At 34.9% G+C, this 26577-nt stretch overlaps 1 protein-coding gene across 4 annotated transcripts in view; it reads right to left on the minus strand.

Moving 5' to 3' along the window:
* The window catches only part of Mdga2 (MAM domain containing glycosylphosphatidylinositol anchor 2), a 733616-nt gene that overhangs the window by 385221 nt on the left and 321818 nt on the right, over positions 1-26577 (minus strand). For all 4 annotated transcript variants that reach the window (XR_003376942.1, XR_003376941.1, XM_026779216.1 and 1 more), the window contains exon 2: positions 14716-14855. Coding sequence is in view for 2 of the 4 variants with exons in the window: in XM_026779216.1 (XP_026635017.1) it covers positions 14716-14855 (140 nt within the window). In the remaining 2 variants the exon portion in view is untranslated. The remainder of the gene's footprint in view (positions 1-14715; positions 14856-26577) is intronic.

Consider the following 26577-nt stretch of genomic DNA (forward strand, 5'->3'; position numbering starts at 1 on the left):
GCGGGGAGGAGGCGGAAATCCTCAATAAATAAATAAATTTAAAAAAAAAAAAGAAATATAAAGTACAAAGGGCTTTGGAAATTGATGGCATAGCAATTCATGTGCTCTTTTGGTATGTTTTAAGACTCATACTGTTTTGGTTTTGGTTTTAAAAACAATAGAAACTAATTCAAAATAATTTGCTCAAAGCTTGCATTGTGTCTTTTTTTGCATGCAAAAACTAAAGTAAAATGTATTTTCCATGCTCTTCTTCTTTTCAATTCTTCTGTTTGTGTGTGTGATGTGCGTGTGTGTGTGTGTGTGTGTGTGTGTGTGTGTGTGTCTGTGTCTAGGCTCATGTGGGAGTATTACTGCTTACACACTAGAGTAGGCATATAGAACCAGAACACAGGCTTAGCTTCCTGCCTTCCATCTTATTTGAGACAATCACTGGATGTCCCCATTGCAGGTTAGACAGCCTGAGAGTATTTGGGGATTTACATGTCTTACATGCAATTACAGACTAGAACTACTGCTTCTGGCTTTATGTGGATGCTGAGGATCCAAACTTAGGTTTTACACTTGGGAGAAAAATATTTTATATACTGAGCTATCTCCCCAGCATCTATTCTGGATGTAGATTTCTACAGTAAACTTTATAAAAAAAAAATCCCAAAGAGAAAAAGAGTATGCACTATACCCTAAGTTTAAAATGTATTAATGCTAAGCAAATATCATTGTCATATTCCTAAATTTCTTATCGGCTGAATATGTTTTTGTCTTTTAAAATGTCAATAACTCTATGGTTTTAGTCTGAAAGTTTCGATTAAAATAAATTCTATTGGGGGCTGGAGAGATGGCTCAGAGGTTAAGAGTATTGCCTGCTCTTCCAAAGGTCCTGAATTCAATTCCCGACAACCACATGATGGCTTACAACCATCTGTAATGAGGTCTGATGCCCTCTTCTGGCCTGCAGATATACACACAGTACAGAATATTGTACAATAATAAATAAATATTAAAAAATATTTAATTTATACATATACTATACAAGGACAAAATTAACATAATCAGCATTTCTTAGTTTCAGAATGTTTAAAATGGTGTTTTGTTGGAGGAGGTTGCTTCTTCGTCCAGGCTGCCCAGAGCTAAAATAATCGCACAGAAACTGTATTAATTAAATCGCTGCTTGGCCCATTAGCTCTATCTTCTTATTGGCTAACTCTTACACCTTAATCTAACCTATCAGCATTAATCTGTGTATCACCATGAGGTTGTGGCCTACCAGCACTTTTCAACATTTCTATCTCTGGTGGCAGAGGCTCCATGGCATCTTCCTGACTCCACTTTCTTCCTCCCAACATTCATTTCTGGCTTCCCAGCCTACCTAAGCTCAGCCCTATCAACAGGCTACAGCAATTTCTTTATTCGTTAACCAATAAAAGCAACACAGAGACAGAAGGACCTCTTACAACAGTGTTTTATAGTTATTTTGAAATAATTAATAGTGACTCAAAAATAAAGTCCCTGTACAGTGTGAAAAAAATACTAGAATTTTGCCTCCTATCTAACCATTTTTGGATACCCACTACCCAATTCCTAATCTATTAACTCTTCCTTGCCAACCCTCTCCTAAACACTTGTATACTGCTAATAGTAAGGTAGATGAATACAGAAATTATAGAAATCAGCATGGAGGTTCCTAAAACAATGACAACAGAGGTTTAATATGATGCAAGCTTCTCACTCTTATGAAAGAAAATGAAGTCAATGTGATGAAGAGTGCCTTCATGCTCACACTTGCTGCGTTGCTATTCACAGTCTCCAGGAAGTAGAATCAAATGAGCGATTCACAACAAATGAATGTAATCTGCACGCACAAATGAATGCTATTTATGAGAGTGAAATCCTGTCATGTGTGGCGACATGGGTGGAATTAAAAGGAAATAAGAAAGAGAAAGCAAAACAAATATGACATCCCTTTTTTAATAGGGTTAATCATTTAAATTAATCATCAGGTTTCCCTTTACTGAAATCATATTAGGAAGGTGGTCCCAAGTATACAGGAATATCTTACAGATAGCTCCATGAGGTATGTCCATAATGAATAAGAATAATAAAATACTATCCAATCAAGTAAGGTCAGTTACACTCCCCAAGGTTAAAAGTTATGCAAGAAACAGAAGCGGAGAAACCTGAATATTTGAAAACACGGGAAGTAGTGTGGAAAGAATGTGGGGTTGACAGTCTGGTGGCCATCTTGCTTCTGCCCCCAGCAAAGTGTGGTGTTGTTCTCACTGTCTTTTTAAAAGCATTTTTCCAAATCTTCTCAAATATAGAAAAGTTAACAGGATAATCAAAACTGCATTGTCTTTCTAACAGAATATAATCAAATCCACACATCTTAAATAAATTACACTTACAGGAAATAAGATTGTCCTTAGAGAAGGACAGTTGCTTCATTAAGTGAAATTCACAAAAAAGGTGCAAAAATCAATGAAGAATGAATATTTATGTATCAATATCAACATACTTCTGATATTCAGCCATTAAATGAATGAATATACTAATATTAATATATATAAAGAGAAGAAGTGTCAGTCAAAACAGGAAATGATCATCTTGTTAACAGAAAATCAAGCTTCTGTAACTAATGTCCTTGGGAGGATTTTGTCTTAGATTCAGATCTATACTTCTTATCCCTTGGCAGATGAGAGAGCCTCCGGTGCCTCCACTGACAAGCCTTCCTTCCCAGTATCTTTTTTTTTTTTGGCTTCTGAGCTGGCTTCCCAGAAGCATAATCCTGTTTTGGAAAAACCATGCCCAATTCAACGCCATTTCAAATTTTGGAATCATGTTTTGATTGTAATTTTCCTTTACTTTACCCTGCTTGCTCAGATGACGCGTGGGACAGTCTGCTATGTCTAGATTTGGACTTCTCATCATGAATACCAAACTTGATTTTTGGATTGTTTGTATGCATATTTCCTTTTATGAGATTTGGAAAAACCAACTCAGTCCTTAATCTGTTCACTTGTATCAACCAAACCAGGGTTATGAGCCTAAAAAAATCCAGTATCAGAACATATTGTGCCCTCTTTAGCAAGAAGAATTCTTATTTGTGAAGAGCTATGTGAGGAAACAAGACACCAAGAGTAGGTGGTACCACTTTCACTGGCTGGCAGGGCTAGCAGAAGCTCAGTTTGCATACCAATTCATTCTTTTAGCCTCCTATCTTCTCCAATCTACCTCCAGATTAAGTAATTTTCAATCTTAAATTTTACTAGTTTTAAACTGAGAATTTAAAATTTGATTTTATTATTTAATTGTGGTTGTAGCAGTGCATGATTGAGTGTGTCTGTATGTCTGTGTGTACATATCAGAGAAGCACCCTCAGAGATCAGAGTAAGAATCAGAACTTCTTGATATGAAGTTGCAGGCTTTTTTTGTGTTTTTTTTATTGATTTTATTGAGCTAAACATTTTTCTCTGCTCTCCTCCCTGACTCTCCCCTCCCATTCAACCCTCTCCCATGATCCCCATGCTCCCAATTTACCCAGAATATCTTGTCTTTTACTACTTCCCATGTAGATTAGACCCATGTATGTCTCTCTTAAGTCTCATTGTTGTCTTGGTTCTCTAGGATTGTGATTTGTAGGCCGGTTTTCTTTGCTTTATGTTTAAAAGCCACTTATGAGTGAGTACATATGATATTTGTCTTTCTGGGTCTAGGTTACCTAACTCAATATTATGTTTTCTAGCTCTATCCATTTACCTGCAAATTTCAATATGTCATTATTTTTCTCTGCTGTGTAGTACAGCAAAGGACATGGTCAACAAGACAAAACGACAGCCTACAGAATGGGAAAAGATCTTCAACAACCCCTCATCAGACAGAATTCTGATCTTCAAAATATACAAAGAACTCAAGAAATTGTTCATCAAAAGAACAAATAACCAAATAAAAAAAAATTGGAGTATAGACTTAAACAGAGAACTTTCAACAGAAGAATCTAAAATGGCCGAAAGACACTTAAGGAAATGTTGAGCATCCTTAGTCATCAGAGAAATGCAAATCAAAACAACTTTGAGATTCCATATTCTGCCTGTAAGAATGGCCAAGATCAAAAACACTGATGATAACTTATGCTGAAGATGTTGTGGGGTAAAGGGAACACTCTTGCATTGTTGGTGGGAGTGCAAACTGGTACAGCTCCTTTGGAAATCTGCATGGCGATTTCCCAGAAAATTAAAAAACAACCTTCCTCAAGACCCAGTAATATCACTTTTGGGTATATCCAAAGGATGATCAATGGTACCACAAGGACATGTGCTCAACTATGTTCATATCAGCATCGTTTGTCATAGCCAGAACCTGAAAACAACCGAAATGCCCCTCGGCCAAAAAAAAAAAAAAAATGGAAAAGGAAAATGTGGTACATTTACAAAATGGTGTATAGGCAGTTTGAGTTGCCTGATGTGTGTACTGGGAATTGAGCTTGGATTCTCTGTCAGAGTACTGGGTGCTCTTAATATCTGAGCTATCTATTCAGCCCCTAAACTGGACATTTTTTTTTTAAATAAAATCAGAATGCTTCCTGCTTTACATATTCAGTTCTAAGTGATCTATTGTAGGCATTAGAGACTAGAAGTAAATGGAGTCACTTCTTAGGAGAACATTAAGCATGCATTATGAATCCACTGAGAGACATTCATGTTGAAATATATAAGCCCAAGACATGTTGATTTGGCTTTTTTTTTTTTTTTGTAAGTTAGGCTAGGCAGTTGCCTTCCCTTATTTGAGCTAGTAAGCAGAAGAAATCTAAGCACATGCAACAGAAGGCATAAACTCTGTATCAGCTGAAACCCACTCTTCTGCATCGTAATAGTTTCCTAGCATGACTTATCGTGATTGTGAGGAGTAAAAATTTCATGTCAATGAAAGACTGTTGTGTGGATTGTGGACAGTGTGTGCATAAATATCAAAACATCATAAAGCCTGCATCTTCTAATTCTGCTCCATTCTCTGCTATTGATTTTTCTCTTTCTGAATGAAAACCAGTCTTCCATTTCCTCTATATAGTTTAGACAGTGAATTATGTATTTGTAGCCTGACGTTATCAGTGGATTTCCAGTTTATTCCCGATACTTTGCAAATTAGCCATGGACACTTATGATCTTCATTTTTAATGTTGAATTGTAGTACAATAGAAAGATGCTTCAAGTCTTTAAGACTATCAAATCACATTTATTATACTCTAATAGGTGTGGATATACATGATTCGAACTGAAGTTCCCAGATACAATAGATTCAAAGAACTCTTCAAATGCTCAGTGCACAGAGATAAATACCACATGTATAAACAGATGCAAGCTCACATTTTTAAAGATTTTTTTATTTATATATATTATGTGTCTGTGCTTGAGTATGTGCATGTGTGCCAGAGCCCATAGAGGTCAGAAGAAGGTGTCAGATCCTCAGCGACTGGAGTTAGAGGCAGGTGCAAGCCGTTTGAAATAGAAGCTGAGAACTGAGCTCAAGTACTCTGCGAGATTAGTATACAGTTTTAGTATAAGAAGTCATCTGCTTTCAAAAAAGCAATCTGCTAAGCAATATGCTTAAAATATTGAACAATTACCCCAAAAGATATATGCTTGTGATATGTGCCCACTCAGTAAAATTTTAGGATCCTGTATCCTTTATCATTATGATGGTTAGCCTCTGTCAATGTGGAGTCATGCAAAATAAAGTCATCTTGGAGGAGAAAATGCCTAAATTAGACTAGCCTGTAGGCAAGCGTATGAAATATTTTTTTATTAATAATTGATGTGGAAGGGGCTAGCCAAAGTGGGCAGTGCTACCATTGTGCAGGTGGACCTGGGTTGTATAAAAATCAAGAAGAGCATGTAAAGAAAAGAGGGGCAACAAGCAGTTACCCCATGACTTATTTAGCTCCTGCCTGAGGAAAGGCTGTGATCAGGGTGTGTAAGATAGATAAGCCTTATCCTCCATAGGTTGCTTTAGGCCATAGTGCTTATCACGGAAAAGAAAAAAAAACTAAGAGAATTCTCTACAACAGAACACATTTTAAAATAGGAAGTATCAAAGGTGTATTACATCAACTTGTATGTTCATAATACGTTATCACCAACTCTAGACACCATGCTGCAAAAGGAATTTTGTGACAACCTGTTAATGTGTTCAGAAAGAGTGTGGATCTTATTAAATCTTATAATTAATTAATAATTTGTGGTTCTATCCTTCTATCGTGTAGGACATGGTGATGAAATGGGTCCTCAGGCTAAGCGGAAGACACATTTACCCACTAAGACATTGCTGGGGTGGGGGCCACTTAAAATCATTTATATATAGCATGGGTTGAATAATGTACCCTTGAAGAACTTTGAAATCATAACTCAAAGAAGCTCTCTCGATCAAAATAAAGCTCCTTGTGTCAAACCGTAATCAAAAATAGAAAGTTATCAAGGAAGTCATAATGTAAGACTAAGAAGTACTCACAAAAGACCATGAAGAGCAATTACCCTGCACAAAAGGCACCATAACCTTTGGAAAAACACCACAAAAATATAGATTTCCAACTACAGTTGACAAACAACTGTCCATTTAATCTTAAACTGATACATCCTTTGCTACAAGAATCATCTATATACTGTGTTCATCATGTCACCTTTAAACATTGGACCTGGCTGTATCATTTTTGGATATAACCAAAGTTACTAATGAACAAATGGACCCAGTGCAATGCTTTGATATCTACATAAGTATCCTTCATCATTTCTCAAAGAATCTCTTTCAGGTTGCTATTTGGGCTGACATTTGAGGGATGTTTTCTACACTTTTTTAAGGTGAAAATAAGAGAATAATGGAATGTGAAGATCCTATAATCCAGTACGACTGTTGTATGTGAAGAAGAGGAGAACACACACACACACACACACACACACACACACACACACACACACATCCAAGTGGTGATAGAGACAGAAACTGGAGTGATGCACTTGGAAGCCAAGGAACATCAAGTTTTGATGGCCATCAACAGAAGATAGGAAAAGGCAAAAGAAAAAAAAAATGCTACTTAGAACCTCTTCCCACTAAAGTAGCCTATGGACACACAGAATCTAGAATCCTAACATCCAAACCATAAGAGGGTCAATGTCTGTTGTTTTAAAACATGGAGTTAGTGGGACTTTCATAAAACTTCCCTAGAAAAATAATATAATATAGAAATGTGCATTTCATCTGAAAGATTTTATCAATCTTTTAAAATGTGTTTACATTTTTCTGTATACCGGTTCAAATAATCATTTATTTCCAAACCATTTTCGATGTGTATTGCGACTTTGATCACCTGTAGTACTTCAAGAATGTACTACCCAGAGATCCACGGTGGCCTCTTACTCTAATTACAATGAATAAGATAACTTACCCTCACTAATGTACCACAACCCTTGATGCTTAAAGTTGGTCTTAAAAATAGTGCAAATTTTATGATGCCCAAAGGAAGTGGTACTAATTAACTAAGGATTTCATTCTGCTCAATCCTGTCCTGCATCAGTTCATGATCTGTGCCAAAGGCAAGCAACTAGGAAGAGACTGGCTTGTAAAGGATGTTTCTTCATGTAGCACAAGGAAGCATAAAAAGGGAAAGAATCAATGTCTGCTGATGGAAAAAGATAAAACCATTGGGAAAATAAATGACATTTTTACCTCTTTGTTAATACCTTGACAGCCAGAGAAAATGAAAAGATTAGCAATTCCGAAAATTGAAATCCTGGAGTCATTCTTAATAACTATTTCCTCATTTATCAGTCAGGGAAACATTCCATTTCATAAGCACTTTTCTTCTTTGTAACCATGTTAACGTTTTAGGGTAACTTTTATACTTCACTTATTTATCTGGAACAAATCGGAGGACTTCAGCCAAAGGTTGTGATGATACTAATTTAGGAAAATTTTATTAGCTTACAATCAGCACTTGTGTTATTAATTAGACTACTGATATCATATTGTATAACATCTTGCCTATATTTTTCTGTTTTTAAGTAAAATGAAGGTGAAGTTGAAATTCTCACTTTCTTATTTTAATGTCATTCCAATGAGCACTTCACTGAGCTAGACATATGAAAGAAATCTTGTCAATTCAAATGTCTTAATAAGTGAGAATAAATTTGATTTAAGAATATCACCACTATGGTGACTTTCAAGCTATTCTTCAAGGAGAGATAGACATAACTATTATTATTACTGAACATTTGTAACATAGTGTGTTCAAATGACTAAGGGTTTCTGAAATTATATACATAAGTACACACAGAAAATCATAAAAATAGGTCAATTGGTTTGTCATTTCATGAGAAAAAGTTCACCTGAGTGACATTAAGCTTAGTATGTTTAAAATTATTCACAGATCTAGAAACACTAAAAAAAAAGTAAAAAAGAGTAAAAAAAATCATGTTGAGAAATGTCAACTAATTACTAATCTCTGGTTATGACATATATGTATTAAATTATAATGCATGTAATTTTTGTATATATCAAATGCCTATTAGTTTGTATATCTAATTATTTTGCTTCTGTGTTTTTGAAGTCCATAATCTGACCCTTACCATGATCTAGTTCAGATCAGGAGAAAATGTCATAGGCAAAGTAAATAATGCCAGTCTTTTTGTTATCAGATATATCTGTCACACAAAATACTAATGCATGAACCATCAGAGTTCCAATGCATAGATTTCATTCAATTCAGGTATATTTTTAAAAGATGAGAATAGAGTTTCCCAAATTAGTTATCCAATACTAGATGGTTACTCTAATATCATATACATACAAGTAGCGTTTACAGACCAAACATATGATAGTTATGTATTTAAGGACATATACATAAAACAAAGCAAACAAAAAAATCAACTTTTTCAATGTATCACATCTGTTTATGTAATTCATGTACTATTCAAACTAGCTGTTCCTATATTTTACCTGGCAAAGTACTGTAATCTATGGGTCAACATAAAGTCCTATTGGTCAAAGCACTCTGGCTTTTAATACTGATCTTTCTGCTTATTTATATGAATATTGAGAATATTGGCAACGTGGTGCTACCCAACACTGATTTTTGAGAATGTGATCACCCTGAGGTATTTAGCAACCCCATAACCAAGCCAACATTGCCTACAGTACCATTTTCATAAAGGCAGTCTCCCCTACATCCCCATGATGGCAAAGTCCTTCTAACCAATGTATTTCATATAGTGAGCAGCCTTAGTGAACTCTCTAACACAAGTTTATAAAAGAAAGAAATGGCAACATTGCTACTTCTCTGATTCTTTGGGCTGTTTGATTTCTCTGTGGAGGTTGTTCTAGACGCTCAGCATCACTTAGTATAAGTCAGCATGATGTCTAAATGTCAAAGAATTATCATAAGAGCATATTAAAATAGGCTTCCAGGTATTCTGTGATTAATACAGTCCATATCATAGGAAGAACGCTTCCATTTTAACTTTTTTTTCTGGCCTGTTCAATACCATCAAAATATTTACCACCTAACTCAATATTCTCTTGTCACTAGTGTTTTTGCTGGTCAAGGCTAATGTAAGGGTGACAATAGGAGAATAATCTGAAAAGTCTAATGGTTAATTGCTGTCACCAAATAATGACAAAAATAGCTTAAATTATATTTATAGAAGAAATTATTTTGCACCTACAACTCAATCACAGATGATTGATATCTGCTTAGTTTTTATACATGCTAGGCATTTCTAATACATCTGCATAGAACTTTGTATCACAATCTAATAGATAATTCTACAACACAACTCTATCACCTACACCTCAGTGAAAACTATGGAGAAGGCAGAGGACTTTAAGAGCCAAGGTAGTAGGGCACTTGCTCTGCTTATTAATTTCACAAGGTACATCCAAAAGTCTCACCAATATGGCTGCTCAAACAAAAACTGAACAAGAATAATGACAATAGACAAGTCAAAGTTGTTGGGAGGAAAATAATGTTGGCTCATTCCAACACATATCACTAAAGGCAAATAAGGAATAATAAAATCAGAAGAAACAGTCTTCCCCGGGAGAGGGTACATCAACTGGTTATCCAATGCCAAATCGTCATCTCTGAAAATCTATACATACAAATAATATGATACAGATTGAGAAGGCTGTACATCTCTATATATTTACATATCTATCGGTAGATAAGTAGACAGATATATAAATAGATAAATAATGTGTGTCAATAAGTAAAAAAGAGTCATAAATTTGAAATACAGGAAGGAGGGTAATGTTAGAATTTGGAAGGATTAAAGCAAAGGTAATAATAATTTTATTATATTTATATAAAAATAAACTAATTTTAAAATTTATTATATATCTTTCTTAACGTTCTGGCATCAAAAATGGTTTTTTGTGTGTGTTACATGAGGGCTAAACTACTGAACTACAACTACACGTTTACAGATTTTATTTGGTTATTATAGGCAGATTGCAGTTTTTGCAAATATTTGCCTAATTTTTATATATGAATCAGAAATCTGAGCTCTTTCTTTTTAGTTAGAATGGAGTCAAGAGATTCTTATTTGTATTCTGTAAACTTCATTGAATTTTTATGATTAAAACCTAACTCTAACTTTTTGATTGCAATTCATCTCTCACACATTTCTGCATGACGTGCTGTCTTTTAAAAGTTCGTATTTCAAGGTTATTCAGCAAAGCAATACTGTGTGCCAATGTGAAGATGAAAGAATTTAAAGGCAACAAGCTGGGAGAGAAGCATGATGCCAACTTAAGTCATGAGTTTTAGCTGTTTAATGAGAATCCTAAAATCTATGAGGCTTTACATTAGCAAGATACCAAACTCTGTAAAATCCAGAGGCTTTCTGATGTTAGGTGTAAAACATGTGAACTGAAACAGTAAATCTTCTTTGGAAGAAAATATAATCAGCATAAATTGTTCTATAAAATGCTTTGACTTAGCACATTAGCTAAGGTTTTTAAAGAAAGTTTCTAGAATATTACATATGTATGTGTATATATGTTTATCTCATAACACACATATATATCACATATATACATATACATGTATAATAACTGGTAATTCTAAGCACCAATATTGTACATAGAAATAAACAAATATGAATTCTGGAAAGATACTAAATACATTCAAATTATTCATGAGGCAAAACTGACCTTGAAACTATAAGAGTTTTAATTTTAAATGTTGGTAGTATATTTAGAGAAAAACTATTAGCACATTATTAAATATATAAAATTGATTCAATAGAAGTATATTTCATACTGCATAAACATAAATAAAAACTAAAGTATTGAAACTATGTTGTCTACAATTAAAAAGTTATGTCTGATACTTTTAAACATGTAAATATGAAATTATTAAGACTATTAATCACTACTGGATAGAACTAGGTGAATGTTTATGTAGGGCATATGAAAGTAGCCTAGATCTGGTATTTGAGAAAGTAAGTTTTAAAGTATCTTTTTGGTATCCTATTATCATGAATTTAAGTGATTCATTTAAAAAATACTTGAATTGGCAATTCTCTCATGTGAATAAACAGACAGATCCAGTATAAACATATATATGGTTTGCAAAAAAATCATGTTATATAGCATTTTCTAAGCCATGAAGAAAGTAATATCTGATAATTTCTGGTAGAATAACAGAACCTATTTCTTACCATTGTGTGTATGTGTCTGTGTATGTATATGTATGTCTTTACTAAATCTATTATATCTACTTTTCATGTGCATGCATTAAAATTTTTGTAAGAAATATGGCCAAATGAATCTGAGAATTGTTTTTGGTCTGAAAGCATTGAATATTAAGATATCTGACTTAGAGCATCATTTGAGAAGTCTGCCATATGACTTTTCTCAAATGACTTTTCTTCACTGAGCAGATGAGGAATAAGTGAGATCATAATAATTTAGATGGGAAAAGGTGAAATGCTCGCCTTTCAATTCATAAGGAAGAAAGCAACTAGGCCTTAAATTGTATTAGGCTCTATTTTCTCAAACATTATATGAAGTGTGTGTTACATTATATAATATATGTGTGTGTGCATATTTATAAAATAAATGCCAATCAAAACTATTTTACCTTACTTTTATAATAGCCACACTTTATATTAAATATACAAAACCCTGAGACACATGAAACAGAGGTTTGATAATTTCCCCAACATTACTATGTTGGGAGAGGGAGGTTGGTATCATGTAAGTATTCTGGTTACAATGTCACCCTCCTATCCATTTCAGCGAACTGTTCCTCTTCCTTATGTGATTTCTCTTGTATATACCATTACTTTTGGACTACTTATAATGATATCCAAATAATATAGTCTTAAAAGTCTGTAATGTTTTCTGAAATGGGCAATTTCTATTATTCTAATAGCTATGATAAGAGGTAGGAGAATAAAATCTGTGCTGACAAATGACTAAGAACTCTCTTAATTTCATTTCCAGCACCCCTAGTGTCAGACTGGATACAGAAGTAAGTTGTTCCAGCTCCTTGCTGTCATCCGGGAAAAATCATCTTTAGGAGCAGCTGCCAATAGCATGTCCTTTAGACACTGGCCAGAATGCCAAGCCCCAGCTGTTCAGTTGCCTTCTCAATACAGCCTGCTGGCAAAGAGGGCACCCAGTCAAGCATCTCAAAGAGCAAATATCAACTCAAGGGATGAGCTTAACAACACAAGAGTTACTTATAGGAACTAAGTAAAAATTGATGCGCTTTTGTTGTCATCATTGTTGTTGGTTTTAGCAATGGGAATATATTTAAATGGACTCCCTAAACAGAAGTATTAAAGAATAAAAAATGTTCCCTAATCCTTTTCCCCAGAATTCATTTAAGATTAGCTAGAGAATGGGAAAGCACTGTGAAATATGAATGTTGAAATGAAAGTCTTTCTTCTTGCCATTGTCAGACAATTCCAAGGTTAAAGAGGAAAGAGAGTGTTAGACAATCGGGGGATGGCAGGGATAGAAAGAAGTTCCATTTCAAAGTGAGGCTTACAGTTCAGAATCTATGAACATGGCAATGCCGCGTAATATGGTGTGTTTTTTTGGGGGGGAGGGGGATGAAATGTTATCTTGCTGGAAACTGTCCCTCACCAATCTTATTGTTTTTACTTTAACCTATTTTGATTATGAATTTAATTCTAGCTATCATATTAGGTCTTTTAATTAAAAATACATTATAATAACATCAACATTTCTTGAGCTACTATTTAAGATAACTCTATATATGTTTTTGAAGTATTTGATGAAATTATCTCACTGAACTCAATTTTTCTATGTATTCTAAAAACCCTAGTCTCGTATCTCGTTTTATATCTAGCACCGTTTTTGCTTGTTTTCTTTTGGAATCATTGTTTAGGTCATGTTCAATTATTTTTAGCAAAATTTAATAGAATTTAATTTTCTTAAGCTAACTTCTGTTCTTTATATTCTGTTAATAGGAAATATAATTACTCATAATTTTTTATTTAAAAAACATTAGGCATTATCTTGGGTTATTTTTACATTTCTAGGCTTAACCAACAAGATTAATTTAAATAAACACAGTTCGTCACCTCAGCCATAATTATGGTCCTGTGAACCTATGAACCTATTCATCTATCTTGTATAAACTAATCATCTGTCTTCAAATGAGCCTACCTATTCAATGTCTCATCCTGTAACAGATTTAGTTTTATATGTTCATGTGATAGAATCAAGGGTTCCTTAAGTTAAGAGTGGCAGAAGCGAATGGCAGTAAAGCAGTGGGAAATTCATGAACCCCCCAATTTTTATTTCATTCTCTTCTGTGTCTTGTGTTAGCTAGACTTCTTGTCATTATAGCAAAGCACTTAAGATATATAACTTTTTTTCTATTAAATCAACTTATTTTCTCTACCATGCTTAAATATTTGTGTGAACTCTGAAGTTGTCAGATTAAGTTTATGAAAATAAGAATTGTTAATGAGTAAAATCAATTGAATATTTTGTATACAAATCTCATTTTCACATCATATGTATATTCTACATACATTATAATAATGTTTGTAGAATTATATCTTTTGGTTCTGAATGCTGTCTCTTTGCATGTTATTTATAATTTTCATACCTTTTAAATTTCTCAACTATGCCCTTTGGAATCATTTAAGAAGTGTGCTGCTAATTAATATGAAAGTCCAAAGGCATTTAATACCTGTAAATGTTTATTTAAAACATTTATGCATTTTTTTATACAATGGTTAAGATTTGGAAAAGTACATGTGATGCCTTGCATCACATTCTTCAAAACAAAGCTTCCTCAGGTACAATTATGTCATCATGAAGTCAGGCTTTCCACATTCTAAAATAGACTCATCGCCATATGAATTGTTATCTTACTGAGCCATTTTTGTAGCTGTCTTTTTCGCACCTTTTTTGGGAGTGCATTCTAAATTTCTCACAATAAAAAAAAACAAATTTCTTGTTTCTTCTTTTGCTCTTGCACTCTTGATCAATATTTAGAAACAATCACACCTATCTTTCATTCTATCATTTACATTAGAGTGGCAAATAAAGACACAGACACAACCCGCATCCCCCAACAGTACAGCCAGCCACACAAATACATAAATTCTAGCTTCATTGTGTAAAATGTGAACTTTCAGATTCCAAGAGGAGTCAGTGTCTTCTTCAACATCACAGCTCAGGACTCACCTGTGGACGTGGATGTCCTGTAACCAGACAGGTCAACTCTAGAGTTTCCCCTTCCCGGATAGTGTAGACCCTTTCAGAGTAGCGCTCCTCCTCAATATTACAGGCCAATCCTGAGTGCACGATCCGAACTGTCGGGGGAGCTGTGGAACCAGGAAGAAAAGATACAGGATAGATGAAAACGTAAGTAAACCATCTTCACATAAATTATCCCAATTGTAAGAGTAATTCACATTAGATCCTACGATAGCCAGAACCATTAGCCTAACACTTCAAACATTCTTAAAGGATTTGAGATTTTCTTGGTAAAACATTTCTAATTTATCTAATAGTCACTACAACATTCTGTAAATTACAAAGAAGAACAAAGCAGTGGGAGAAAATTGATGCATTCTGAAACCATGTCACTACAGTCCATATGATTAAGTTGATTGTTAAAATGTAGGAAGGCCTCTTCCTTTCTGAAACAAAACATAAAAAATGTAAGTGATGATTTACCTGAAATATATAACACAAAAGGAAGATGACAAATATAAGAGAACAAGAGATTCGAATTAAAGACTTAGACATCAGTCAACTCATCTTAACGTCCTGTGGTGCACAAAAGGACCCAAGGGATATTCAGGCTTAGAGACAGCATAGCCACTCAGTTAATAGCGTCTACAGAACCCTAAATTATTACAAACAAAATGTGGTCTTCGGGTGAAGACACTGTAGATGACAGCAAATTATTGATGACTTAGTCTAAATTTTGATTAAAGAATAATTTAACACTCATAGAGCTGTCTAAATCCCTACTTTCCCATGTAATAGTGGGGAAATAGTAAAGGGCCTTAAGAGACTTATCTCTTGTTGCATTACCTGTTATGAGCAGAAATCCCTCAAAGGATGAGCTATCCTTAGCTAATCATACATGCTGTCTGAGATCAAATACATAGTGACAGCTAGGAACTTAGAACAGAGGTCATCTCCATTTTTGGACATATCATTTTTGTGTGTAATATATTTGGAGATAAAAGATAAAATTATCTTAACTGAAGGAAAATGGGAAGATTGCCTGCACATATAGAGGGCAGCAATCACAGACTATTCTGACAAGAATATCCATTCTAAACAGCATTGCCCTTAATCGAAGCTATCAATTTCCAAAAAAGAATGCTAGAATGTTTGATTTTTTAAAAAAAATATGGCATAAAAAGATCACTAGTTCTATATTTCTTGAGAATGATGTTGGTGGTTCTAAGAAGAGGAAAAAGACTGTGTTCAATTTATGAAAAGTTCTCTTCTGGGAAATCATGTTTTAAAGGGAAAATCATTTCTAATATCTAATGTTTTGACATATACCACTTAGATTCTTAGGCCACTCACGGAGATGAATAACTAAAAGGGTGTACTTTTCATCTTTCTGAATTTTAGTGGAAATAAAAATAGATAAGTCCACGAGATGGAAAAAATAAAAATGAGAACCAAAATACAAATAACAAACAAAAAAATCAGCAAATATCTGTATTCTGTGCATATAAGCTTTACATTCAAAGACACTATGAGAGACTTACATAGATCTAATCTACATGAAAAGTAGAAAAAGACAAGATCTCCTGAGTAAATTGGGTTCATGGAGACCTTGGGGGAGGGTTGAAGATGGGAGGGAAGAAAGAGGGAGGGGAGCAGAGAAAAATGTAGAGCTCAATAAAAATCAATAAAAAAAGAAAAAAATAAGCATATAAGTAAGAAAAAAAATCAAATTTCTCTCTACTATTCATCATTAGAAGATATAAAGCTGGCTGGGAATAAAAGCCATTTCTAGAAGGGTTTTTTTGTAACATTCCAGCTGAGTAATTCTTGCCCCTAGTGCTTGCTATGAATACCTTTCCTTAGTGTATAGAATGACCTGACATATGTCAAAATAATTGTGAGACTTTACATTTTAACCCCCATTGTAATGGTACTGCTACTCAGACTACATTATAGAAATACTTCTCTAGGTCTTATATATATAATATATATATATTATATATATAATATATATATATATTTTACATTAAGTGAAAATATTCCAAGAGATAAATGTTCTTTGACTTTTTAAAGAAACCAAACAATGGGACTAGAGATATGGCTTAAGATTTTGGAGCACTCACTAGCTGGTCTTTCAGAGACCTGGGTTCAGTTCCCGGTGCCCACAGGATAGTTCACAATCATCTGTCATTCCAGTCCAGGGTATCTGAGACCTCTTTTGTCTTCTTCAGGCACTAGACACTCAAATTGTGCACACACAAGTGTAAAACACCCGCACATATCAAAGAAAATTTTTTAACCAAGTAACCAAACATGACTTGAAACAGTAATAATATCAATAGACATGCTAACACAGAAGGGGAAATCTAGACAAAGTGGTCAAATATCACACTACATAAGAAAAACCTCACTAAATGGACTTATCAGTGTGTGTGTGTGTGTGTGTGTGTGTGTGTGTGAGAGAGAGAGAGAGAGAGAGAGAGAGAGAGAGAGAGAGAGAGAGAGAGAGAGAATAGTAATAAAAAGGAGGCCACCAATTTGAAAGAGAACAAGATTTTTGGGAGTGGCTGGAAGGAGAAGAGGGGAGAGGAGAAGTGATACAATTATATTTTATTAAATAATAACCCCCAAAGTAACCACACACTTTACATCATTTTATTGGTTTAAAAAACAATAGTACTTATATGAATCAAATGTCTCTTTGGACAATAGAATTACTTGGTTCAAAACTTCGGCCATTGCTTTGGATTCTGTCTAGATAATGAGACAATTTCTGGGGTCTTTTGACACTGGGCACTGCTGATGCTGTGGATGCTCTGGTGTCTCATGCAATGTTTCTCCAAATTATTTCAGACAGTGATCAAATTTAGAATTCAATTTCGACAACTCTAATCCTGGCAGGTACTTTTTTTTTAAGGCATCATCCTTGTATAATTATCCATGTATTATAAAAGTTAAAGTTAACAGATGCTGAAGAAACAAAAATAGAAACAACTTAAATGGAAAATATAGATATTTTTCTTTAAATAAATACCCATGCTAAATTTAGCCTCATAAATGATAGTCCACATATATTAATACATCTAATTACACAGTTATATGACATTCTTTTTAGATTAATTTGTACTTGCTATGTTTTGTTTAAATTTCAAGTAAATGCCCAGTGTTGTTATTTTTAATATATATCTTTCAAATGCTTCACTTTGCAAATAAGCACCTTTATTTAAACAATTTAAATTATACAGTAGGCAAATCATGACATTTATAAGGGTTAATTTTCAACTATTTTCCTCTATATTTTAGCACATTCTTGGAAAAGTTAATTGTTTTTGCACTCTCAGCACGAATGTACCACCTATCCTGTAAAACTCATGATTTTCTCCCAAACTTAGTTTTGAGCATATGTTCCTGCTAACCATTAGATAGACTCTCAGTACTGTAGCTGCTCAGGGCAAAGGTCAAGATTTTGGATATCTGGGTTAGTTACAGAGAAAGCATAGCTGAATTGGTATCAGACTCATCCAAATCAATGTTCTTAATTACAAGTTAGAAAAAGAAAACATCAGGACATCAACTGTCATGTTTGCTGTAGCCTAAATGAGAAAAGCAAGCAAGAAAGCAAGAAAACGAATAGCACCGGTCCTTTGCACTTTTTGCTTTTTGGTCTGTTGAAACTATATCTGGAGTCATTACACTGGGAGTCTTCATAACTCCCAAAGTAGTTTAGACTAGACTAAATAAGTAAGAAGTACTGTGAAAGTATTCACAAAGTCAAGCACCATAACTAGACTAACATCAATGATCTAGTTGCTTCAAATGCAATGAGTGTCTTCCCAGTTCACTATCCTGTATCTGACCCTTCCAAGTTCCAGATACCCACTACTGTGAAGATATTGTCTCTATACAGTGATTGAGTAAGGAGCTCTGGGATTAGAAGCATGTTTGCTTATGATATTCTCCCATCTAGGATTCCCTGACTGTTCTCTGTAGCTTTTTCTCCCCAGAATACATGGATTGCCTTCTGTATTTTTATCTTTTGTTAACATTCAAACACAATGATAGGCACTTCATGGCCTGGAGAGATGATTCAGATATTAAGAGTTCCTGTTATTCTTCCAATGGACCTGAGGTTTGGTTCCCAGTACCAATGTTAGGAGACTCACACCTATCCATAATATTAGCTCCACAGGATCCAAAACCTTTTATTGGCCTCTGCATATAACTGTTTGCTTGTCAAATAGCTAACTCTCTCTCTCTCTCTCTCTCTCTCTCTCTCTCTCTCTTAAAAAAAATTAATCATGTATTCTGTCCTAGGAGAAGTGTCACATTTAATATCTGCCACACATCACATAATTCAGAAAACAGAGTTATTAATAGTATCTTCGTTTTAGTAAACATTACAAAATTATAAAGACATCAATATTGTCTCTTAAAACATCAGCTGAATTTATTAACATTAAATAAAATATTCTGTCTGATATAAAATCAAAACATGGTTTTGTCCTCTGCTTTGTTGGAATAAGCTTCAATTTATCATCTTGATATTGGAGCAAAGGTTATGATTTCCTTTGCCCTATAGATTCAGCAATGAACTTAAATGTTAAAATATTGCATATGACTCAGATTAATCCATTTTTTTTGAAGTCAACCAAATCCCATTACTTTCATAACACTAATCCTACCAGGTACCTTAATTTGACTAAGTTAGTTTTGTGTTCAAGAGGTCAGTGTAAAAGGGCAAAAGAGGGACACATTTTATCTTACTAAAGTATGGTTTTGAAAGTTAAAACCAATTTCAATTTATTCAGTTGAAAAAAGAACATAGATAAATTCCCAATATCAAAAACTAGGAGAATATTTATTCTCTCACATTGCATGCAGCATCCACTGATATACCAGGGTGAGGCTATACATGAAGGTTAGTGTCTACATGAAATATACTAGTATATACATGAAGCTATATCTTCAAAGAGCTGACAGCCTACAGGAGCTTCAGACTAGGAAAAAATAAAAGATGGTTAAACAGAACAGGTAGTATACCCAAAGAAAAAAAAATTTAAGTTACACTGGAACAAAGATAAGAAGAGCTAAAACTGCCTAGGGCAATGCAACAGGCTTCACAAATCCAGTGACATTTAAGCTAAGTTTGGAAAGAGATGCTCTGAGCACACAAACAGGGAGACACTCCTGAGAACAAGCAGTCTGTTTGAAAACATATCAGGAATCAAGCACTGTTGTGTTCCAGAAAGAATGGTATGAGCATGTGGCTCATTCACTAAAAATAATCTACTCTAAATTTTGACTCCAGTATGACCCCTCTACCCTAGCAATTGATCTGCAGGCACCAGAAAGTTGCTTTTCAATGCCTCAGACAGACGTGACAAAGAGAGATAGTTCAAGGTCTTGATGGATAGGATTTTATTGAAGCAGCGTGAAGGGAGGGGAGTGAGTTTAGATGGCACTGTTGGCTACCTAGCCTTGCCAAGATAAAAGTGATTATTTTATTCAAAATAAAACGAGGTGAAGAATATCTAATTTAATCCAGAGATCAATAACCTTTAAAATTGTTCTAGTACACATAATGTAGATGGAAGAAGATTGTCACACTCCATTCCCCAGAATGAACAATTCAGTTGAAAGCTACTATCATTCTTTCAAATGACTAATTCATTTAACCAGCATATGAAGTATGAAGTTTCATTATGACATTTCAAGTAGAATTTGCTCTGGTTTTGTCTCCTCCTCCTTTGTCCCTTCTCTTCTCTCTCATGCCCTTCCCCTATTAGAGTTCTTCTTCCTGTTTTCCAGTCAAATGTGTCTCATTGCTTTGCGTTCCCTCTTCTCCACACCTCTTTCCCCTCTCATTGTCTCCTCTGCGGTTTGTAGCCCACGGCCCCAGCCACACCACTTTTCCATGTGCTTATAAGCATTAAGAGCTGAGATCCGCATATGAAAGACAGTGTGTAGGCTATGCAGTCAGATACACACCCCTTCAATATCAGCCCTCCAGATGTGGATCTCCATGAATTGAACTTCATGGCGAGCTTCCCGGTAACCTGGGATATATAGTAAGATTCAGGAGGAGGGGATATGAATATGTACTATTTGCTTATCTGAACAAGGTCACCCCTGTGTAACTTCTAGTTCCACCCATTTCCCCACAGATTTCGCAATGTCATTTTTCTTTACAGCTGCATAAAATTCCATCTTTTGTACCATGCTAAGAAAAACGACTTAATAGAAGGCACACTCAGTCACTTAAGAGTGCACATACCTTACAAAGGAAATGCATGAAATAAGGGACCCTCTGAGTAAGTCATGGCCAATTGCTAGAATGAGGGATTTGATGAGCAATGTTTTAAAGGTTAAGCCTTTTCCTCTAACAATTACAGTCTTTGAAGTTTATGCTGTTATTAGGCAGCAGTCATTTTGGTATTAGCCCTCACTGCTTTAAGAGCTAACAACGAAAGCCTTAGACTTGAGCAGATGGCTTCAGTCCTTCATATACCTCATGAGGTTGCTCTGTCCCAGTAAAATTGTCACTAAAATGTTTTCTCCCCATCAGACCAACTCAGCTTAGGCTCCTGGTGCATATAGAGGGGTGTGTCTAGGAGACACAGTTTGGAGCTAGGACAACCACCTTAGTTTGTCTTTTTACTGCAATGGTAGATGAGTAAATCCCTGTGCACAAGGGAGAAGTAGAGGAGATGAGAGTCAGAGGGGCAGGGAGAGGGGAACCTGCTCTCACATGGCCAGGCAGAGGCAGCAGAATCAGCACATCGTTTTACAATTCTCCCGCCTGTCATTCATTTTTGCTTATGAAACCAAAGGCAATCATATTCAGAATTTCCCTCCATTTTCCCATTGACTTAAGCTGTCATAGTCTTTTCTAAATTGAATTTCATTTTCTACATCATTTTACACTTAGCTAAACAGCATTACTGGCAATTGATCTCCTTATTCCACTCCCCCCAGTGCAGCATATGTGCAGAATACTTCTGGAACACGGTGGCTTCTGCTCTTCCTCTCTCTGCTGCTGCTTATTTCCAATAACTATCTGAGCTCTCTTTTCATAATCATCTTATAACCCGACTTTTAAATGTTCTTGTTGGTCTAGTCTAGTTATTCCTAATCTCCATGACCCTTATTTGACTGGCATCCCCCTCAGACTAGTCAGAATATATATATATATATATAATCACAAACACAAAATCAGAGTTGGAGAACAAAAAAAAAGAGATATAAATATCTCAGACTTGATTGTTACTGATGAATGACTAGGCAGCTGTTGGTGGCCATGAAGACTTAGAACTTTTAATAAGCAAATAAATGAATTTTCAATTGCAGACCATGTAGTGTGTGAATTTAGAAGGGTATTGAACAACATTAGTGGAATCTCTTAAACATATAAGGCAAGGAAAAAGACTTGATAGGATTTACAAAGTCTAGGAGTGGAAGAAAAGCAAGGCAAATGTGTGCTTCTGAAGTTACCTGGAGGGACGCTAGAACATATTTTTGACAGGGTTGTCATTTAAGAGGAGAAGAAACAAAAGGTCATTGCCTTTGAGCATTTAGATGGTGCTGGCGAATTCTGAGCGACACACAGTCTGTAGAGAAGAGAGATCAAAAGAAGAATGACGTGAGAACTGACTGAGCAAAAAGCTCTTGGTCCAGCAAAACAGGACGGCAGTGCTAAGTAAAACTGCTGGTGAGGGCTATAAAATGTACAAATAAACAAGGAGTAAGCAACCAAATAGTGCAGCTGAAATGCGGCACCATCCTCGAAGGATGGATGAGATTCCACAATCTCCGTTTCCAATGTGATACTAATGATTTGCCAACACAGCAGTTTATTGAAGCGTCCATTCACCTTTTAAAACAATGTTTCCTACGTATCTAGTCTATTTCCTTTTTTCTTCTTATTCTTTAACATGTTCAACTTTTGCAAAGTTCTAGCAAACATGATGGTATTTCCCAAAGCCCTCTAATCACTTCTATAAAAGAATGGGCAATCAGGATTCATCTCTACAGTTTATAACACGATACATCTTGCTCCTATTTAAAAAGCAAACAGTCAAGAAAAACAGACTTATCTGCTCATCAACAGGCATGCTCTTGTTTTGCATCTGTAAGGAGGCTGTGCGCATGCATGGCTGTCCTGCCCTCTGCTGGCTGCCTTCTGTCCTGTTCGTTGGTATTTATAAAGGCACAGCTCAAGCAAAAATTCTACTCTGGTAAGGTTTCCTTTCCCCCCACCATGTTCTTCTTTTACATCCTTCTCAACCTTGTTGACCTGACTCTGTTTCCATTGCAAGGACCTTTCGGAACAATACACTTAACATACAACTTATTTAAGTCATCTCCAAAAGGCAATATTCTGATATATATTGGAAATGACATTGTTTTAAATCTATCTTTTGTTCATTTGCTCTTTTTTGTTCCCTTCACTTGTTTAGAGTTAACTACAGTTTTAGAGACATTCTGAGCTTATCTCCCTTCTCTTTATAAGTTCTCTTCACCCTCCAAATTTGGTTAATACTGTATTCCTGTTCCCTAGGTAGAAAAATGTCTAAATTTTCTAACTTAATAAATAATAGAATGGAAGAAGTAAGAATCTGTTGATCACATAGACTTTAATCAAAAGCTCATTCTAACCTCATGGCTGTGGTGAACGACTCTCATTGTAACAGATGTTAAATATTTTGTGTTAATCAAATTTACTTCCACTAAGTCTTTTCAAATCAAATGTCAGCAAATTTTAAGAAATGTGTTATCCTACATTTTTTGAAATATCCATTTGTTTTCAGCTATAAGTGTCACTTATTAATATCTAAAGCTAAAGTTTCAAACTTGCTTACATGTTTTGTAGAAGAAAAAATTGTATTTCAGTGACTGTAAGGCTTCTGCATCCCCTTCTTTGCTCAGCATTTGACGATCTTTGACAGGTGAGCAGAGAAGAAAGGGCCAATCAAGTCTGACACAAGAAAGTTTGGACACCAGGCATTCCTATTTCTAGTAAGATGCCCTTCCTAGCCATTTCTACATCCTTCCCAGAATTTCCCAGGAGAAATATTTGAATGTCTCCATGCAATATTGGAGTCTATGACACATTTTATTCATCAAATGTTTGTCTTCGCAGGACATACGTGTGCTGTGCAGAGTTCTCCAACATGAAGACCCATGAAAGGAAGAGTAAAGCTTCCCTTCCTTTCCTTGTGGGTCCTAATTTTACATTCTGATTTCTCTCTAAATCAAGGTTGGATTACTGCCTTTTAAATAAAAACAGAGGCTGGACAAATGGCTCAGGTTTTAAGAGCACTTACTGCTTTTCTAGAGGACTGGAGTTTAGCTCCCAACACCCACTTGAGGCATCTTCCTACCATCTCTTACGACAACACCAATGACTCTGGTCTCAGCCAGCACCTATACTTATGTACACATAGCCACACACAGACCTACAGAATATTAAAAATAAATCTTATAAGTATAATTGCTCCAAAATTTTGGAAAATAGATTTCTGCCCTTCACCTCAAAATCAAATATATATTTAAATATTTAATATAAATATAAGTAAATATAATAGATATTTGATACACATATATTATTTAAGATAAACATAAAGCAGCTTTCCTATTGCTTATCTGGCACCATTCTTCATGTGGGCACAATGAAGGGAACAGGCTGTTGTGAGACTGTATGAGGGTCTGTAACACATAAGGTTCTGAAGTGTTTGATGGGGTCTCCTCTACATCAAATGTAGGAAAAATGTCAGAAGTCATATTTATCTCATGATTCATGCATTGTATTTAGAAGGAATAGCCACCATCCAATAAGAAACAGGGAATAGGGAAATGGGTATCTATAATGTCAGTATATTTAGGTTTTGGGCCTGAAAGTTATAACAACATATTCATACTTCTCTAAAAGTTAGAGCTTTTCTGCTTCTATTGAAGTTAATACATAGCCTCAACATACAGTAAACAGAATGAATCTGTTCCCATTCTTTCCCATCTTTAATCATAAACTGGGTATTTAGAAAGAATAATTTTTTTCTCCCAGCCAAGCTCATCAAAAAAAAAAAAAAAAAAAAACAATGGTATTTATTACAAAATGTGCCCAAAATGAAAACTTCAATTTGCTTTTCCAAGAGTGATAATAGCAGACAGAAATAGCAGAATCTGGCCTGCTAATGTCTCCACTCCCTCTTTCCATTGAGAAATGTCATTCATTGTCTGTAACTAGTTCCAATGAGGGCAAGTTCTTCATCAAATGGGGTCAATGCCTGTAGGCCTCAGAAGAGAGGAAGAAGTACCGTCATGTGCACACCCATAGTCTGACCAATCAGAACCGCAGTTAGTGCTAGCCATTTAGATTCTGGGAGGACAATAGTCTGACTAATTAAAAGCACAGCTACTGCTTCCAATTAGTCTCCAGGATGGCAATAAAGGACTCAGAATTCAACAAGCACTAAAAGCTTGCTCACTTTGAGAAGCACATGTTTTTATTTCCATGTGAATATATAAACACTGCTAGGCAAATGAATATATTTCCAAGGCAATTGTTTTTGTCTGCATTTTTCCCCTACATTACAAACAGATTTTATATGCTTTATTGGCATTTTGTGTATGTTTATTCATTTAAGGACAATGCATTCTAATTTCAAAACTTTATATTTTTTCTCTTGGATTTAAGGATTAAGAATACAATTAAGAAAAGTGAAAAACTGTCATCTACATTCTTAAACACTAAGAACAGTTTATTAAATTACTTGATGCCATTGCATAAGAGTTTAAAGAAAATAATTTGTTCGAATCACACAATGTAAGATCTAAGTAATAATTAGTAAGTAATAGTAAGTAATAACTAGTGTTATTAATCAACTTTCATGTTTTAAAATATCAGCTTTTCACTATTTGAAAAGAAATGCACAATGCTGAAATGCCTGAATTCTTTCTCAAGTACTGCAATTTCTTCGTTTGAGTGTGGAGAATTGAAATTGATCCTGTAAGTATCTTTGCAACTCAAGGCTGCACAACATTCCATGACAACACTTTTCCCTCTTCTACATGCCTCTCCCAGGTCTTCTGTCACTCATGTCCTCAGGTCTGTACACCTAGAACTGTACACCTACTTTTTATTTCTTTTTTACTTTTTTTTTTTTACTTTGGTTAATCAAAGGACAAGAGCAATTTCAATTATAAACATTTTATATGAACTTCTACTTACATTCACAAATATAACGTTTAAGAACAGACATGAATTGTATTAAGAGTATTGGTATCTGCCTGTGAATTTGGCAATTTCACACAAATCTCAGAATCTTAATGACAATAGCAAATCAAATGGGTGACTCATAGCTCTTAACATTTGCAATCATTTTTAGTGAAATTTGTATTTTAAAAACAGTTTCCTTCTATTAAACCTTCTGACTAGTGACAGTCCCTTGACACTTTTGTATAAGTAAAACAAAAATTAAGTAAACATTTATTATAGCTACAGTCCTTTACTGTTAAAGGTTACATGATTTTTGTTTAAATTCTTTCAAAAAAGTTTGTTTAACTATAATTTCTATTTGAATGTGTGTCTGTGTAGAAACCAGAAACCACTATAGGTTTCCTCAGTAACACTTTCTACTCTCTGTTAGACAGAGTCTCTGACTGGTCTACAGTTTATTAGTCAGACTGGACTGGCCCCAGAAACCCACCTATTATGCCTCTCAGGTTGTGATATTTCATATACTGTACTAAGCCTGGAACATTTACCTAGGTTCTGGGAGCAAACTCAGACCCTTGTGCTTTCAAAGCAAGCTCTTTGCTCATTGTGCCCACACCTACCCCAGACCTCCATTG

The sequence above is a fragment of the Microtus ochrogaster genome, chromosome 1, assembly GCF_000317375.1.
Source record: "Microtus ochrogaster isolate Prairie Vole_2 chromosome 1, MicOch1.0, whole genome shotgun sequence".
In the NCBI taxonomy this organism is placed as follows: domain Eukaryota; kingdom Metazoa; phylum Chordata; class Mammalia; order Rodentia; family Cricetidae; genus Microtus; species Microtus ochrogaster.